The 19,336-nt window shown below is 37.5% G+C and overlaps 1 protein-coding gene across 4 annotated transcripts in view; it reads left to right on the plus strand.

Annotated features, from left to right (window-relative positions):
- Nucleotides 1-9,454, plus strand: part of tshz1 (teashirt zinc finger homeobox 1) — a 147,773-nt gene extending 138,319 nt beyond the window's left edge. For 3 of the 4 annotated variants that reach the window (XM_087294060.1, XM_087294061.1, XM_087294059.2), the window contains one exon: nucleotides 4,826-9,454. In XM_087294060.1, the coding sequence (XP_087150186.1) occupies nucleotides 4,826-8,205 (3,380 nt within the window). In that variant the 3' untranslated portion in view covers nucleotides 8,206-9,454. Of the gene's footprint in view, nucleotides 1-4,602 lie in introns of those variants that run through there. The other variant, NM_001042746.1, reaches the window with a different exon arrangement.
- Nucleotides 9,455-19,336: the final 9,882 nt, after the last annotated feature.

The following is a 19,336-nucleotide window of genomic DNA, read 5'->3' on the forward strand; positions in this document are numbered from 1 at the left end:
TCCTCTTAATCCCTCTCTTATTGTTCGGCGTGATGTTTAAAAGCAGGCCCCCGATAAGAGATGTCAGCAGTCAAACTTCTGATTGGGTTATTAAGTGTGAGCTGTCGTTGCCGTCGTCTGGCGGGTTTTCTTTTCTTTTTTTTTTTTGACGCAGATGGCAAAAAATTGCCAAGTCGTGTTTGACGGCTTGATGCGAGGACAGTGACATGCCAATGCGCATGCCTGTCAGATGCCACACGGTGTCAGGGGCTGAGGAGACGCGCTCGATTTAGTGTCAGGTTCTGCCCATCTCTTCGCGAAAAAAGCCCTCTCGTTCAGGCTTTCCTCTGCGCCCCCCGTCTCACTTTTCTCTCCCTCCCAGCCCCTCGATCACTCTCTCTGTAATTACAGCAAAGATGAAAAACTTCTCTCTTTGTTTTAACGTGATAAGCTGTCTTAAATGCTGCAGCGACTTGAGGGAATTATCAGGGCTTCAATCCACTGAACTGCGTTGTGCATTTCTTTTAAAGTGATATCTGGATAAGTGATATTTATTTGACAGTTCCTAATGTTTATTTCACCAAATCCTTTTCGCTTTACGCCGCCTACTTGATTTCTCGGCGGAATTGACGGATTGAAATCCATCGGCGGATTCCTCCAGATCAGAAGACGTCCTTTTAAGAACGGGAACGCCACGTTGTTCCCAGCTGTTCACGCCCCTACAGCTTCCTGCGCACAGCTGTAAATGGCACCTTACAAACATCAGGTACCGAGTCCGTTCTGATTACGTGTGCTCAGCTGCACGCCGTTTGAAGCTGACAGCGCATCTGCTTCAACCACTGAGACGGATCTTGGCATCTCGGACAGACATCTCCTGGTGGCTCGCTGAGATAAAGGAACAACTCTTCAAGCGCTGCCTGTCTCTTTTTCTTCTCTTTACTCCCTCCATCTCCTCTCCTGCTCCCCTCTTTTCCTGCTCTGTCTCTTCCCATTGCCTTCAAAGTTGTGCAGGCTGTTGTTGTGGCTTTTCTTCTCGTGTTGTGTTCAAAATGGCTGATGGTAACAATACCACTCTCACAAAGCGAACAGGAGGCTTTTTTTTTTATAGCTGGACATGCTGTGAAGATACATGCACGCACACACACAGGCATGCTCGAAAGAGGTACTTTGATGTGTTTCGATGACGGAAAGCTCATTTTGTTTATCTCCCACTGCAGATCGAAAGCAGCTGATGAAACAGGAATTTAATCCTACCGCTCCTCATTAAGCACTTGGTCTCATGGACCTTTATTCTCTTTTCATTAAGCGAATTAAACGAGTAGCATTCTCTCTCTCTCTCTCCCTCTCTCTAGCTCTTTTTGTCTCGCAGCTGTGGGTGCCGACAGTGGGCTATCACTCTGTTTTTTCTGTCATAGCTCTGTCGGCACACAATAGAGTGAAGGAGCTTTTTTGTGGCTGAAACATGAAACCTTACATTTGTGAACATTATTGTTCTGTTCCTTTCCCCCCCATGTAATACATCTGACAGTACATCTTATTACCACACATTTAGCTGAGGAAAATAAGCATTTTCTGGTGTGGCGTAGGCAACATTTTGCAGTATCCTCTTTTTACCTTGAGAAATAAATGTGCACTTAGCAGTAATGCGCAGAGCAAAAAGAGCCACATTTGCACAAATAAGCATGAATGTGTTTTTCTGAAGCACGCAATTGTGGCCAATGCTGTTTTTGCGAAAAATCAATGCATTAACTTGGTCTTATCAATCCGCTGGGACTCTTTTGGTCAAAATATCGACAAGAGAGGAACACATTGATGCCAGTGTTTATAAAACAGGAAGTGCAGGGTGGATAAAAGAGTCCAGATGTACATACAAAACAATTTGACATCTACATGAAATATAAAATGACTCTTTACTACCTTAAAAGGATAGTTTAGCCAAAAATGATGTCATTCCATACCTATTTATTATTATGTTTTTATAATATTTAAAACCAGTGGGCTTTAAACCAGTGCTTCAACGACGTTAAATGATTTTGTCCACATATTACATATAGACAGAATTAAAGCTGGGCGATTAATCGAAATGTAATCAAAACTGATATTCAGATCCTAAAATCTTTTCGAAATTTTTCTGGTCGATTTCTTTCCTTACGTGTGGAGTCACGTGACTCCGCTCTTGTTAAGTCTGAGGCTGACTTGTACTTCTGTGGCCACTTGGCAGCCACATCTGCTCTCTGCTCATGTAGGACCCATTCTTGAGCCATACTTTGCACTGCATTGGCGGTGGTTGGAAGTTGCACTAGAGATCCCTAGAGACGGCATAGTTTGAGATGGCATATATTTAAATCCAGTGGGGTTTAAACCAATGCTTGACTACAACAACATTAATTCATTTTGTCCACATGTTATATATGCATAGAATTAGGGCTGCGAGATTAATCGTAAAGTAATAGAAATTGACATTCAGAACCTATAATCGATCAACAATTTTCCAGGTTGATTACTTTCATAACCATGTGTGGAGTCTGAGGCTGATTTATACTTCTGTCGCCACTTTGCAGCCACATTTGATCTCTGGTCAAGTAGGACCCATTCTTAAGCCTTACTTTGCACCACATTGACGGTTATTGGAAGCTGCTCCAGAGATGTCTTGAGACAGCATATTTTTCATAGCATTAAAATTATTATTTACATTAAATTATTTGTTAAATGCACTGTTTAAAATATAATTAACAGGATATACGAGAGTTATTTTATTTAGAAGACAAGCAGCTTATTTTCTACTTTTGAATTGAAAAACATTGAAAATAATTTATTTTATTTCCAAAAGTGCAAGTTAAGTTTTAATAAAAAAGTGACTTTGTTTTAGGCAATGTGTGTTTTAATTTCAGTTGTTCAACGTTGGCGATCAATAACTAATAAAAGATAGTAGTGTTTCCTTCAATTATTTTAATAATGTAACATTTATTCAAAAATCTCTCGCTTATAATATGTGAGCATATTTACTGTACAAAACTTGTCTGTGAACTATGAAGGTAAAAATTAAGTAAATAAAAAATCGTTAATCATTCATTAATTGTAATCAAGTTAAAATGTTAAAATAATCGAGATGTGGGTTTTAACCCAAATTGCCCAGCCCTACACGTAATGCAATAAAATTAGAAAGACACTATGGAATAAACAGAAAGCCCATCGACATCATAAGCCATCCCGTACAATTCTGGTTTACAAAGACATGTATAAACTGTAGAGCACAGGTCTCAAACTCGATTTCTGGAGGGTTGCAGCTCTGCACAGTTTTGCTCCAACCCTAATCAAACAGCTGATCCAGCTAATCAAGGTGTTCAAGACTACTAGAGACTATTAAGCAGGTGTGAGTTGGAGGTGGTTGGAGCTAAAGTATGCAGAGTTGCGGCCCTTCAGGAGTTTGAGATCATTGCTGTAGAGTATGATGAAATCAAAACATTACATACAAATGATAAATTGGTCCATAGGCTTTTTGTTTGTCACGTAACCGATTAAAGAATAGAGGAATTTGTCATATTGCTCAATACTTTCCTTCAATCAGTGACTATTTTGCTTCAAATTAAAAATAGACTTGCTTGTAAGAGCCCCTTTTTTTATTCCAAAGCAATAGTAATAACTTCTTGGCTGGAGTTAAACTGCTTATTTTGTATTGTGTACTCTATAATGAATGTATTTGTTCAGAAAATCTGGGATAATTTACAAGCTCTTTTACTAGAACATAATTTGGACATGGAATTGTTTGCTTTTTTATGTACAGTACAGATTTCATAATTAAATAGATGTTGTCTGACATTAAATACTTCTAATCACCCAGGCTGACATGGCTATGCAGTCAATGCTTAAATAACTGGCCTATCACGAGAAGGAAGGGTCTCTAAAGATGGTTGTGCACCTTGTCTTTTATCTCACTCACTTTTTCCCCTGTGGCTGCACACACTCTTGAATCCCTGAGAGTTAGTACAGCACGGACCATGACAACATGACATGCCATTTCCACTTGCATTTTAGCATGACTCGCTGCGAGAACTTCCATCGCCTCTGCCAACAGCATTGAGGCAAGCTGCACCCCGCGCTGCATCCCTGGCAATAACTCAGACGCAATCTCACACTCAGAGGAGTCTAGCTTGGCTAGTGCATGGGAGAACTGGATCAATGTCACACAGAGTTTGTGCCCTCTAACTACAGGAGGAAAAGGAGAATGAAAAACAGCGAGAGAGAAGTCAATAGGGTGTTCATATTTAAGAATAATTAATTCATGTAAACCAAGTGGTAGGGGGTAAATTATGTATTGTCCATTTGCATCAATTTCAAAATTACAGTATTCCTAAGTATATAGTTGTTCATTTGCACTTAATTCCATGACATTGTAATGACAGGTAAAAAAAAAAAAAACAGGGAACAGTTAACCTGTATTAATTATTTTTTCTGGATGTCTTTTTTTTTACTCTAGAGGTCTGATTTTCAAAGGAGGACTCTTCTCTGCCCTCTTTACCCTTGCTGAGCTGTTACACAGGATAGCTTTGTTAGTCTCAGCAGTGAAGGGTGCTATCTATCATAGTCAAGATATGGATGTTTGCCACTTTATAATTGCAAACTTGCGTCCTCTGCCAGGACTATTGACAAAAATCTCTCTAGGATCATTATACAGGCATGCATATACACGAACATGGGCAATGATACATTTTCTCATACATATTCCTTTGAAAGCAACAGAAATGTAAAATGATTTCACTTATTCTACAATTCATGTTAAAGTTGCACATTTTGGGTACCATTTTGTCTCATCATCTCTTTTTTCCTCTCTGTTTTGTTTTCTCAGCCTATGTGCCGGAGGACGAGCTTAAGGCAGCTAAGATCGATGAGGAGCACCTGCAGGATGACGGACTCTCCTTAGACGGTCAGGATGCAGAGTACCTGTGCAATGAAGAAGACGATGGGCGTGAACAGCTGAGCTACCAGAACTCTCCACTCAGCAATGGCACCAACCCAGATGCTGGGTATGGCTCACCCCTTAGCGACACCAGCGATCACCTGGCTGACTTTAAAAGCACCTCCTCCAAAGAGGGCCAGGATAAAGAGGAGGTTGAAGACATGGACACGGATGCCAAACTATCATTGCAGGATAGCCTGGCACAGATGAAAGCAGTCTATGCAAACTTGATTTCAGATGCTTCCTGGTCGAGCATTACAAAGGACATTATGAAAAGCAAGCAGGTTAGTGCTAGTAGCATTAACAGTACTTCAAGCAGCCACAAGGGGAACAACAGCGTCGCGAACAGCCATGCAAGTACCATTGCAAGTAGCGGAGCTAGCAGCAGCAGCAACGCTAGTGCTAGCACAAAGACAAACGTGACACAGAGCAGCAATTCTACAAAAGCCACCACATTAACCAATGCCAACAATGGAACCATCAATGGTGCTAACAGTGGGGGTGTTGCATATGACTGGCACCAAGCAGCACTTGCTAAAACCTTACAGCATACGCCCTACCACTTAATGCCTGAACCAAGTCTCTTCAGCACAGTGCAGCTGTACCGGCAAAACAATAAGCTGTATGGGCCTGTGTTTACAGGTGCCAGCAAATTCAGATGCAAGGACTGTAGTGCAGCCTACGACACGCTTGTAGGTCTCACGGTACACATGAATGAAACAGGTCATTACCGTGATGATAACAAGGACAAGGAGGAGGACAGGGGCAAAAAATGGTCTAAGCCAAGGAAGCGATCCTTAATGGAGATGGAGGGTAAAGAAGATGCACAGAAAGTTTTGAAATGCATGTATTGTGGCCACTCGTTTGAATCCCTACAAGACTTGAGTGTCCACATGATCAAAACTAAACACTACCAGAAAGTGCCTCTAAAAGAACCAATGCCAGCTCTTGCCTCAAAGCTGGTGCCCTCCACCAAAAAGCGAGTGTTCCAGGACCTGATGTCTCCATGCTCACCTGACTCAATCTCTAGCACCCCTGGCATTCCATTAGCTGAGACTGCACCCACCAAAGATCCAAAAATTTCAAATCCATACGTCACGGCTAATAACCGTTATGGCTACCAAAATGGTGCAAGTTATACCTGGCAGTTTGAGGCCAGAAAAGCTCAAATTCTCAAGTGTATGGAATGTGGGAGTTCCCATGACACCTTGCAGCAGTTGACAGCCCACATGATGGTGACCGGTCATTTTCTAAAAGTCACAAACTCTGCATCAAAAAAGGGAAAGCAGTTAGTGTTTGACCCGGTGGTGGAAGAGAAAATCCAATCCATTCCTCTTCCACCCACAACAACACGCTTACCAGCTCCTGCTATCAAGTCCCAACCAGACTCTCCAATACACCCCTCCATTATGGATGATCGGAAGGAGTTGGAAGAAGAGAAATTTGAGGAACCTGAGGAAAAGAAAATCAAGCAAGAGAAGGAAGACCCTTCTGAGAGGGTTGAAAAGTCTGAGAAACTCAGCCATTACAAATATCTTCGAGAAGAGGATCTTGAAGAGTCTCCTAAAGGTGGCCTAGATATTCTCAAGTCATTAGAAAATACAGTCTCCAGTGCAATCAGTAAGGCTCAGACCGGTACACCCACCTGGGGTGGATATCCCAGCATTCATGCTGCCTACCAGCTCCAAGGGTCTGTGAAATCATCTATACCTGCTATCCAGAGTGTCCAGATTCAACCAACATTCAATGCCAGCAGCTTAAAATCTTTGACCTCTGACTCCAGCACTCTGATACATTCTCCTAGCAGCCCATCACCACCACCAAACCATAAAAGCAATGTCCTAGCCATGGAGGAGTTGGTGGAGAAAGTGACAGGGAAAATTCCATCAAAGAAAGACAGGGATGAAAAATTAACTGAACGTAATTCCAAACATCTTACTGCTGAATTACCCTCTCCGGTTCTCAAAGAGAGAAAAGACCTGCCAAAACCAGATGATCTTACTAAGCCAACAAAGAATGGCACTGTAGATAAAGACCTAGAGCACACTCCAGTTCGAGAAGGAGAATACAAGGAAAGCCATGCAGATAATCCCATAAAAAATGGAACGGATGCCCTCAAAACGCAAGTCAGCAATGGTTGCGGTAATTTAGGAATCATCACTGACCACTCACCAGAGCAGCCTTTAGTTAACCCCCTCAGTGCATTGCAGTCTATCATGAACACTCATTTGGGTAAGGCTTCCAAAACAGTCAGTCCACTCCTGGACCCCTTAGCAATGTTGTACAAGATTAGCAACAACATGATGGAAAAACCCATGTACAATCCAGCTCAGGTCAAACAAGTGGAGCCCATCAACAGATATTATGAAAATGACGACGATCAGCCCATGGACTTGACAAAGTCCAAAAGTGGCATTGGCCCCACAAATAACTGTACATCCACCATTATAAGCAACAGCAGCATCACAAACAGCACCCGACCCATCTTATCCACGTTGGCTGAACAAGTCTCATCTCCTCTTCGGGAGAATGCCCTAATGGACATCTCTGACATGGTAAAGAACCTGACTGGTCGCTTGACACCAAAGTCGTCAACACCTTCCTCTATATCAGAAAAGTCAGATGCAGATGGATGTGCTTTTGAGGATGGTCTGGAGGATCTTTCACCTATTCAAAAGAGGAAAGGCAGGCAGTCAAACTGGAACCCTCAGCATCTGCTGATTCTTCAAGCTCAGTTTGCATCCAGCCTTCGAGAAACCCCTGACGGAAAGTACATAATTACAGACTTAGGTCCTCAGGAGCGTGTACATATTTGTAAGTTTACAGGTCTCTCTATGACCACCATCTCCCACTGGTTGGCGAACGTCAAGTACCAACTCAGACGGACAGGTGGAACCAAGTTCCTGAAGAACATAGACTCGGGCCATCCACTGTTCCTGTGTAGTGATTGTGCCTCCCAGTTTAGAACTCCCTCCACATACATTAACCACTTAGAGTCCCATTTGGGCTTTAGTTTGAAGGACCTCTCAAAGTTATCAATAGACCTCATAAGAGACCAGCAAGCAGTCACAAAAATGATCACAGACAAGACATTCCGTGCCCTTGACTTGAATGAGGAAGACTCTAATTCCATATTTCAGTGCAAACTGTGCAATAGGACTTTTGTCAGCAAGCACGCAGTGAAACTGCACCTCAGCAAAACACACGGGAAGTCACCGGAGGACCACCTGATCTTTGTTACTGAGCTGGAAAAGTTAGAAAAAGCCTAAGGAAAGCAGGCTGGTGGCAGTGAAGTGACTGAATTGAGAATCATTGCACTACATCACTGTACTGCACTGCGCCTGAACTGAGCCTTCAAAATCAGTCCAACTTGTCGTGAAACTGCCTGATTGGACCATGATCTGTTTCAGTTTTTTTTTCTTCCTCGTTGTTTTCAGTCTCTTTGTTTCTATCTCTTGCTTTGTACTGTATTTATCTAATACGTGTTGGTTATGTGCATGTTCTGTTTTTTTAAACCTTTTCTTTCTTTCTGAGTGACTTTACATTCAAACAGAATTTACAATTTGTACTCTGTTGAATTGGGAATGAAACAAACATGGTATCCATGGGCATGGTCTAAAACAAAATGGCAAAAGAACTTCTGAACAGAACGATTTGCATTGTACTGAACACTTACTATGTCAAAAAAAAGACTGACTTCATTAAAGCACTCTGTAGTGTTGAATGTTATGAGAATATGTATAAAATGAGACAGAGCTATTTTGTTAATTTGAGCTCCGATTTTTAGATATTGGCTTGACATAAATCAAACTGCAACCCTTTGAAGTGAAAACAGTGCATTGTAGATTTTGTTGAGTCTTCTAAACCTCGAAGGATATTGGAGATTTTGACGGGCTGCCTCTGATTATACACTTTGGTTTTTTCAAAGACATTTCTTTGTTTTTAATCATTGTTTTTTGTTTGTTATTGTTAAGTATCATTTTATACAGTAGCAATTTGAAACGTATGCTTTGGTACCACTATTCCTCTTTCTATGGTTTGGCTTCAGATTCAACCTGTAAAGACTTAATTGAAATCTTATATACAGCACATATATTTAAATGATCAGCGAAGATGTGTAAATTTCCATCGTCATATCTTGCCAATTGCCGCAGCTCGACATTGTTTGTATGGTGTGCATTCTTTTATATTATCATTTTATATATAGTAAACGAAAAGGAAATAATATGTACAGAGATGTATATGCAGTATATGTGCTGTAGAACCACGATTCATCCTTTAGTTGAACTAAGTTCTCTGATGTGGTAAATATGACTTGACTGAAGGAGTTGCATCGCTGTCGATGCATGGCATACGAGTTGGAACCAAGCAATGCAAAACATGAAATACAGTACATTTCAATGTTTTCTCATGCCATTGTGAAAAGTCCCATCGATTCCCTTAATGAAAAAAGAAAAAAGGAAAAAAATGTTTTTGTCCCTCAATTGTAAAATAAAACCTGAAGCATTTCTTGATTAATCCTGTTCCCTGATTGGTTATTCGCATCTCTTTTTTCTTTCCCAGCTCATTTGACTGTTTAAAAAAACTTGCAGCTTCCACCGTATTTCAGCTACTTCAACTTGAAATATTCAAAGATCCATTGTCCATTTTTGCCTTTTGTTATTCTTTGAATGCAACACCTTTTCTGTGCTGTATGTAAATGAGAGCGATGTTTCCAGACACAACCCTGCTAGTAAACAGAAAACGCTCTCTCGCTGGAGCCAAAATGGGCACAGAGCTTGTGGATTTAACGCTTTTTCGTAAAGCCTGTATATCTGGCTTCTCAGGACCGATTCTGTAGCATTGATCCAGCCCTTCCTCTCTTTTTTTTCGAAGGATCTTAGTGCAGTCCCTGTACGTATTCTATGTAAATTACAGCAATCATGACAACTGCGACATTGTGAGTACCTGCAGAGCAGAGTGAAACATCGGCAGATAGACGCAGTTTAAGCAGATTTGCATATTTTTTTTTTCCCCTCTCTCCTGTTCACACAAGCACTCTCCAAGCATTTCACGGGGTTTTCAGACTTAGAAATAAATGCCCAATTTCTAGTGGGAATCAAAGATTTACTCTTTTCAGCTCAATTACTGAGTGATTATACGTGTGGACACAGGGGGCTTGAGGGGGAACGAAACAAGTACGGCAAAGGACTGAAATATGCAGTGTTTGCACAATAATCTCAATCTCCATTTGAAGCCGCTTTGGGGAGTTGCAGTATCAAACCCCTTGTTAGTTGCCCTATTTGAGAGTATCCTCTCACTCAAATTGGCATGTTTTGATTTCCCAGTGGTCCCATACTGAATATTCTGAGCCTCCATCTGCTAGTTTTGCTTTCCTCAATTACTGCAATTCTTTTTCATTTTCATTCAAAAGGCAGGATATTCTGTGCAAACTATTGGAAATATTAAGCCGTATAAATCCACAAGTACACTGGTAAAAATAAAGCTTCCAAAGGTGTTTTTTGCAATGATGTCACATAGAAAAAAACACATTTTGGCCCCTCAACTGAATCATTCTTAAAAGAAAACTTCTTTTTCTTAGTGTGAAGGACATTTTAACAATCTTTAAACCCTTTTGAGGACTTTCAATGATGGCATAAGGGGCTTTACCACCAGGCAGTTATAGGAACTAGCACCTGAGAACCATATTTTCACTTCAGGTCATTTTCCTGGTTGCATTTACACCATCACTATGAACCATGCAGTGATACAGTATATGTCAAATAACCATTCATTCCTTTTCCTTCAGCTTAGTCCCTTTATTTATCAGGGGTCGCCAAAGTGGAATGCACCGCCAACTATTCTGACAGCTGATGCATTTCCTGCTGCAACCCAGTACTGGGAAACTCTCATACACCCATTTCCACACATTCACACTGCATGCCTTTGGACTGTTAGGGAAACCAGAGCACCCAGAGAAAACCTATGCGTAAACAAGGAGAACATGCAAACTTCAAACAGAAATGCAGACTGGCCCAGCCAGGACTTAAACCAGTAACCAGTTTTGCTCTGAGGAGACAGTGCTAACCACTGAGCCACTGTGCCACCTTGTCAAATAACCATGACATTCAATTCAGCATTAAACAAAATAAGCAACTAGAGAATGAAAAACATTGTTAATAAATAAAATAGTTAATTTTTTGTTGTGGGGTGTGGATTTTAAGGAATGGAGTTTGAATAATAGATCAAGCAAAGAGGAGGGAAGAAATAGAAAGGTAGAGAAAAGTGGTAGGTTAATATTTTAACATAGTTCTGGAAACTATATATATATATATATATATATATATATATATATATATATATATATATATATATATATATATATATATATATATATATATAATGATAGGGGCTTTTACACCAGAAGAATTGCTTAATTTAGCCAGAGATATTGACTTATTTACATGGTTATACTGTATTAATAAACTATGTTTAGGAATGACTTTTTGGGGAACTGAATTATCTCTTTGTTTACAGTAGGGCCTAACCTACCACAACCAATTAAATAAATGTTCACTGAGTGGCTAAATGCATGCTAAAAAAAAAGCACAATAGTAAGTGTTACGAGACATAAATATACAGAAAGCAACTGTTACTGTCATTTACCTATTGTCTGTTATGATATGTGTAGCACTCCAAGTAATAAATGTGTGTTATCTAGACTTTATTTACATGAGTTTTTAATCCACATACACTTCCTAGATGTGCTTTACGCTCGTCTGATGCTGGTCTTTTAAGGCTCAGTCAATGCAGCTAAAATATATGCACTGGAAAACCCAGCAGTCAACTTTATCAAATTAAAGGAGTGTAGTTAACTCAATTGACTGAAAGACAATTCTACTAAATTGGAAAGAGTTTTTCAGTTTCGAACTAAGTGTTGAAATTAATAAGTTAAATACCTCATTATTTTAACTTAAATGGAGCAAGTTCACAATACTCGTATAGATTATTATTTTTTTTTATTAGTATTTTTTTTTAGTACCTCAAACTGTTTGAGTTGGGATTTACAGTAGTCAGTTGTTTTGAGTTATCTTCATTTATTGGGTTTTACTGTGCTCAAATTGCTTCGTTTGACTTTGGACTGTGGGCGAAACCAGAGCACCCGGAGCAAACTCTACACAGAAATGCCAACTAACCCCAGCCGTGACTTGAACCAGTAACCTTCTTTATGAGAGGTGATCGTGCTACCCACTGCGCACCGAGACACCATGTTTATTATTATTATTAACATTATCTATAATTATGTCACACAATGTAAACACTGCTGTGATCACAGTGTCCACCATCCTCTTGTTTATTTTATCAGTCACCTTAAATGACTTCGGAGAACAAAGTTTAGTTTTGTTTTTTTCCTTAAAAGACCACACTAGTGTTTAGTTCCTATAACTCTAAATGAGGAACTAAATTATTCTCCCCAAAAATGTGTTCCTAGTTACTGTGATGCAAGCAGAGCAAAAAAACATGTACTTTTGCCAATAGCTCTCTAGGAACTATGAAAACATTCCTCAGGTGTGAAAGCCCCTACAGGAAAATAATTTCAGTGAACATTGAATTGTTTTCTTAATTTGAAGATCATTTAATCGTTAGTTAAGTTATGCAAGCAAATAGGAGTGTACAAAGATGAAGGCAGAAAAAAGTGGTGGGTAAATGATGTTAACCAATAGTTCTAGGAACTATAGTTGCATCCCAAATCGCATACTTATGCACTATTCTATATGCCATTTTGTAGTATAAATAGAATAAGTAGTGTGTTCACACTGAAAACTTCAAAATGTAATAAGTGTATAACTCTGTTTTATAGTGTTTCTATAACCCCCAGATGAGGAACTGAATTATTATCCCGAAAAAAATGTGTTCCTAATGAGTGACAAAACATTATAAAATAACTAGAAATAGTTCCTTATTTAGGGGTTATAGGAACACTAAAACACTCATAGTGTTTTCATAGTGCCTAGAGAACTATTGGCAAAAGTACAAGCTTTTTGCTCTGCTTGCATCACAGTAAATAGGAACACATTTTTTGGGAGAATAATTTAGTTCCTCATTCGGGGGTTATAGGAACACTATAGCACCGAGTTATACACTTATTATTTTTTCAAGTTTTCAGTGTGAACACACTACTTATGCATTATTCTATGCCATTTAGTGGTATAAATAGTACAAGTACGCAATTTGAGACGCACCAATAGTTTCTAGAACTATTGGTTAACATCATTTACCTACCACTTTTTTTCTGCCTTTATGATATTTCTACACTCCTATCTGCACATATTTCTACACTCTCCCCTAAAAAAAAATAAAATAAAAATAAAATAACATATAAAAAACAACATTAATCGGAATTAAAACGTTCCAGCGGTGAAGTTTTGCGGCAAGGCCATAGAAAAGTTTGTTTTTTGGGGTTTAAACAACTTGATGATCATTCAGTAAAACCATAAATCATGAAACCATAAATGTTATTGTTTGTTTTTGAATAAATATCCTCAGTTGTCATGCAAGCAAACTATTTTTTACATTTACGAAGCAGGTTTTTAAAACTATTATTTTATAAACTCACATTTCTAGTGTAACTTTTTTCCACACTTTATAATAAAATCCCCAAATCCTGAAAGCAATATTGTTATTGAAATCAGACCTTTTGAGCAAGGAGCAGATTTAAGTGTATTATAAAATTAAGCCTTCCATTTTCCTCTACATCTGGGGTCCTGACGCACATGGAGATAAAGGGGCCGCTCCACATTTCTCCTAAAGAACTGACTTTCCGCTTGGATATTGCATGCTGTGAGAAACAAAAGACTCTCAAACATTTCACTGCGTATGTTTGTGTCTTAAATCTCCAGGTTAAATGCAAATGCAAACACAATAGAAAGACGAATGTTAAAGACAGAACGTAAACACCTTTTTTTTTTTTTGAAGCCTTGCAACTTTTTTATGAAGTGACAAAAAATGTTAGCAAATCTCTTAAAACATTTTTCTTCCAAGCACATTAATCATACAAGTGATACATTTGCTCGTGATAGAATCCATTTAGAATAAGATTCATAGTTTTAGTGACAAATGTGTTTACTGATTAAAGAACACACTGATTGATTAATCAGATAAATATGTTGTTTAGTTGTCAAAACAGACTCCCACTTTCGCTCGTGCCCATCATCATTCTAAAACACTAAGACGTTTCGCATCAAGACAGGTTGAAGGGTTGGAGGAAGGCAGAATTTTGAACAGGAAAGTCTTTGCACATGTCAAACATCAGTGTCATTACTGATGCAGCTCATCACTGCGAATTCATCAGCTTAACCTTGTGTCTCATGTTTTGTTATTTCACTTCAAGCAAACAGAAAATAAATCATCTTGCTCTGTTTCTTTTCTGCTCGACCTCACAGACAGACGTCGGAGCATAAATATGATGCCAGACAAAAGAATTTGTTGATAGTGGGACTATGATGAATTTTAGCTGGTTACAATTTGCCATTTTCAAAAGGCAAAGCAGTGAGATCCCTGTGTAATTTGAACATCGCCTATTGAAATTGCCCACTCTTTCCTGAGAGGAATAAGTTGACAGCTTGAAAATAATGAAATCTGGGAAAATGACACATTGTGGTCTTTGAATGACAGAATTTTTGAATATCAAATGAAGAAAAAAAAATACACCATGTCATCCCAAGACTGCGTGATCTTCAGTCCTCCGTGGAATGCAAAATGAGATGTTTAGCAGAATGTTCACACTGATGCTTTGTTTATAAACTAATTTGACAGTTCTTAGTTCATCTTATTTCAGCGCATAGCTAAAATAATATTTCTCATTTGGATTTAAATTAAAACTAAATTTAAAAATACTTATATCCAAATGTAAATATTATAGATTATACATACACGTTTTTATTAAATTCATAAACACACAAAACCAATTTTAACCAGTCAAATAAAAACTGAATCAAACTATTACTACTACTACTACACTTTGTCACCTTTCATACACTGTAAAACTCGATAAGTTAACTCAAACTGAGAAAATCGATTGTGGCAAACCATTTAAGTTACGAAACCAAATGGCTTGAGTACTGTAAACTTAAGTCATATCCACATTTTATTTGTGTTTATATTGTCAAACATCTAGAGCAGGGGTCACCAAACTTGTTCCTGGAGGTCTCGTGTCCTGCAGATTTTAGCTCCAACCCTAATCAAACACACCTGATCAAGCTAATCAAGCTCTTACTAGGTATACCTGAAACACCTAGGCAGGTGTGTTGAGGCAAGTTGGAGCTAAACCCTGCAGGACACTGGACCTCCAGGAACAAGATTGGTGACCCCTAATCTAGAGTATTGGTAACTTAAACACTTTAAGTTCGGTTATCAAATTGGTATGACTTAAGTTAATAGAATGAATTGAGTCTAAGCAAGTACATACTGTAGCTACGCAAATGGTTTGGTATTACATTCGAGATAACACAAATAAAATGAGTTCATTCATAACTCATTCGGTTTGAGCTCTGCTTGATTTGATCAGTTTATTATACAGTTACCTTAACTCTTTTCATTAGGTCAAAGTAATTTTTTTTAAGAATTAAACTTATCTCATTTAGTGATTTTTTAATGTTAGGTTCACAGTGTAGGGGAGAGCGTGGCACAGAGTAATGCAGGGTAAAATGTAACACGGAGTTGTAAGGTATTTGCTCAGCGCTAACCATGGGATGCTTTAGAGGTTTAGTGTCGGAGTCGTCTTCCTGCCAACTTTTGAAAAAGTTTGGCGAAATTTGGATGAGAAACACAGGAGAGATCATTTTTGCAGCATAAAAGTATTTTTTACTGTACTTAATATTTTTTTTATTTTTCAAAAAAATCTGTAAAAGTATGTTAGTAAAATCTTATATTGTTGTGATTACCGCCTTCTAGGCTAAAAGATGGAACCATTTTGAAAGATGTAAAACACACTGTGTCTGCTAACTAGTTTTGAGTAACACATGTCACGACACAGCGGGGTTAGTTGTAACGGGGTGTTATAATTAGCCACACACTGTTGGACACCAATTAAACTAACAAAATCATTTTTGAATTTTGAGTGTAATGTTTTGGAACTTTTTAAATGAATGTTTTTTAAAAAAAAATTTATATATGTAATTCCTTTGCATTGCTAATAATGCAAATACGTGTGTTGTATCATAATGGATAATAATGCAAATAACTCCAAATGTGTTTATCCAGTCTGATCTCACGAGAAAACGTAAGTATTTTACGTTTTGTAAGTTTAGTAGCTAATTTGTACAAATTCGTATGTTCAGTCGTATGAAACCCCACCCCTAAACCCAACTGTCATTGGGTGATGAGCAAATCATAGTAAATTGTATGAATTTGATCGTACGAATTCATATGCATTAGCCACTAAATCAAAAAGTTATGAATTGCTGTGAGATTGCATTGTTTTATTTAATAGATAAATAAATAAACATGCTGTGTACTATATAATAAATAAAAATAATTTAAGTACTGAGGAAATATATGTAAAATAAACTGAATTTAATTTAATTGCTGCCCTTTTAAGCATGTGTTAAAACTAACCCTCTGTTTGTTACAACTTGCACCGTAGGTGGGGTAAATAGTAAAATTTTTACTTCTGGCACTTCTAGCAACATTGCACAGAAACAATAGGTCTGGCGATCATACACTGTAAAATGCAGGGTTCCACACAATTCATTCATGTTCTCCCAACGCAAATCGATTAAGTTAACTTAACACTTTAACATATTTTATGTGGATTAAACATTAAAAAAAAATAAGTTGTCCCTACGAAATCTCAAGAATTGTGTTGATTCAGCTTACTTTAAAAAAGAAGTTTGAACATGCAGAAAAATATACATTTTTGAGTGTACTTTCACTGTCTGATTGGAAAAGCATCTTTATTACTGTGCATTACAAGTCCATAAATGATGGCATTCACATTAAAGATCCTGAGGTGTGTAATCTTTGGGCAAAGCCAGTCATAAACATCTGACCATAATGCATCCACAAGCATACAGTGAAAAAACAAACAATCTGTTGTTTCAATATCATCTCAAAACATACATTTATTAGACTCAAATCTAAATCTAATTCTTAAAAATTTACTTGACAGATATATACCACTTATAGTTTTAAAATAAACTTTTTTTAGTTTTTGGGAATTTATGTAAAATTGAGTTTCTATAAACCGCTACAAGATATATAATGTGTGTGATAATGGTAAAAAAAAATATGGTTTGTCTAACCCCATTAGTTTGTTCATTATTTGGTCAAAATCAAAAACTGTTACTTTCTGCCCTGCTCCCCTTTTTATGAGTTACCGTAACTCTTTTCATTTTCATTTTCAAGTATTTTTTTTAAAGAATTATACGTTAAACTAACTTATTTAATTTTGTGATTTTCAATGTTAGGTTCATAGTGTATTCGCAAATTATTTAAATAAACTTTTCAGAAAACCAACTCATAAGTAAATTAGAAATTATAAAAGAAGAAGAATTATGACACAATATATATATATATATATATATATATATATATATATATATATATATATATATATATATATATATATATATATATATATATATATATATATATAACATTCACACAAAGCCTTCCACGAGTAAAAAACACAACTTTAAAAAAACATACAAATTGAAACTCACCAACATTGACACTTTAAAGTGTTCTATCTCCAGTCCTGAACTGTTTTAAGCCTTTTAAAAACTCATTTAAAACCTTAGGCGCGTACAATATCCAGTCTGAATTTGTTATTCTTAAGCTGTCCGCAGTGAAACCCGTGTTCCCGTCAAACGACAGCTGTCAAACTACAAGGCAGAATGTGTAAAACTGAATCACAGTTGAACACTGTAGAAAAACAAAGGCCTGTCAGATAAATGTGCGTGGCAGAATAAATTGTGAGGCGGTTTGATTGGCAGCTCCAGGACGAAACGTACATTTACAAGAATAAATATGGCGGTGAAAAAAAAGGTGATGGACTGTGGGATCATTGCATTAAGACTTACTTGATGCTTTTTCTTCCCCAACGGATTGTGAAGTGTTGGGAAGACGGCGTCACAAACGCTTGTGTTCCTGTCAGTAGTGAGCCGTGTTTGGAGATGGAGCGTCCCGCGTGTTCTTCATCTGCGGACTGAAGAATGGAGATGTGACAAAATGGCTTCTTTATAGAATAATGACGGCTGACACGGGGCCTAATGGATGCAGTGTTTTTAATCTGTATGAAGGTGATGGACTCGCCTGCCAGGCCTACAGGTGTGCTGTGACAGCCTGTCTATTCTGCTGCTCATCACTCACGCCGAGCAGACACACTTCTTCAGCCCAATCCGCTCAGACGGATGTATGTATTGGACTCGATTGCAAAGCAACCACAACCTGGGTGGAAGGAAATACACAAGAGGTTTCTCTGGTTTATCTGCTAGAAACACAAGTATTCCACATACAGGATGCTCATGATGGGGAAGAAAGCAAAAAAGTGTTGTTTAGGTAACTTAAGTCAAATGTTTGTTCCGTCCTTAAAGGTAAACTGTAAATACATTGTTGTTTATGTGAAGAGACATGTTAAAAGTATATAGTTCACCCAAATATCACAGTTCGGTTAGAATTTAGGCTTCTAATCGTTCACTTGCCACAAACATCTAGGGAAAGATATAGCAAAGTTTCTTTCTGTTGAACAAAAAAATAAGTTATTTTGAAAAATGTTGGAAACCTGTAAACATTCTGTAGTGTTTTCCTGCTATTTAAGTCAATAACTACAGGTGTCTAGTATTCTTTAGAATATCTTCCTGTGTTCAAGAGAAAAAGGAAACCCATAAAGGTTTAGAACCGAGGAAGTATATTGTGAGTAAATTATTATTTTTTTTGGGAGAAAAAAATATTTAAGATAATTTTCAAAGCAAAGAAACAAATGAAGCAAGTTTTATAGTCATTAAACTCTTCATAAAAGCACACAATGTTGCATGTATCCTGGATCCAGTGATCACTTTTTTAATGCTTTTTGCATGACAAACACACTTTAACTTGTACAATTTTTTCAATAATTGTTTATTCAATACCTGCTTTTTTGTTTGTTTTTCACTTTAATTTCTATAAATAAGACTAAAACATTAAACTAGAATTAAATGTTGTGTACAATAAAATGCAATTTATTTAAATTCAATTAAAGAAATATTGCAGCAAGTTGGTAAAATATTTCTCATTTTCATTTAGTCTGTAGCTAAAAAGGAACAAACTTAATCTAAATAAAAAAAATATGGCCCCATAGATACATTAAAAATCAACAATAAATAAATAATTCAAATGACAAAAATAAACAAACAAACAAACAAACAAACAAACAAATAAATA

Source organism: Danio rerio, chromosome 19 (genome assembly GCF_052040795.2).
Source record: "Danio rerio strain M-AB ecotype USA chromosome 19, GRCz13ab, whole genome shotgun sequence".
Lineage (NCBI taxonomy): Eukaryota > Metazoa > Chordata > Actinopteri > Cypriniformes > Danionidae > Danio > Danio rerio.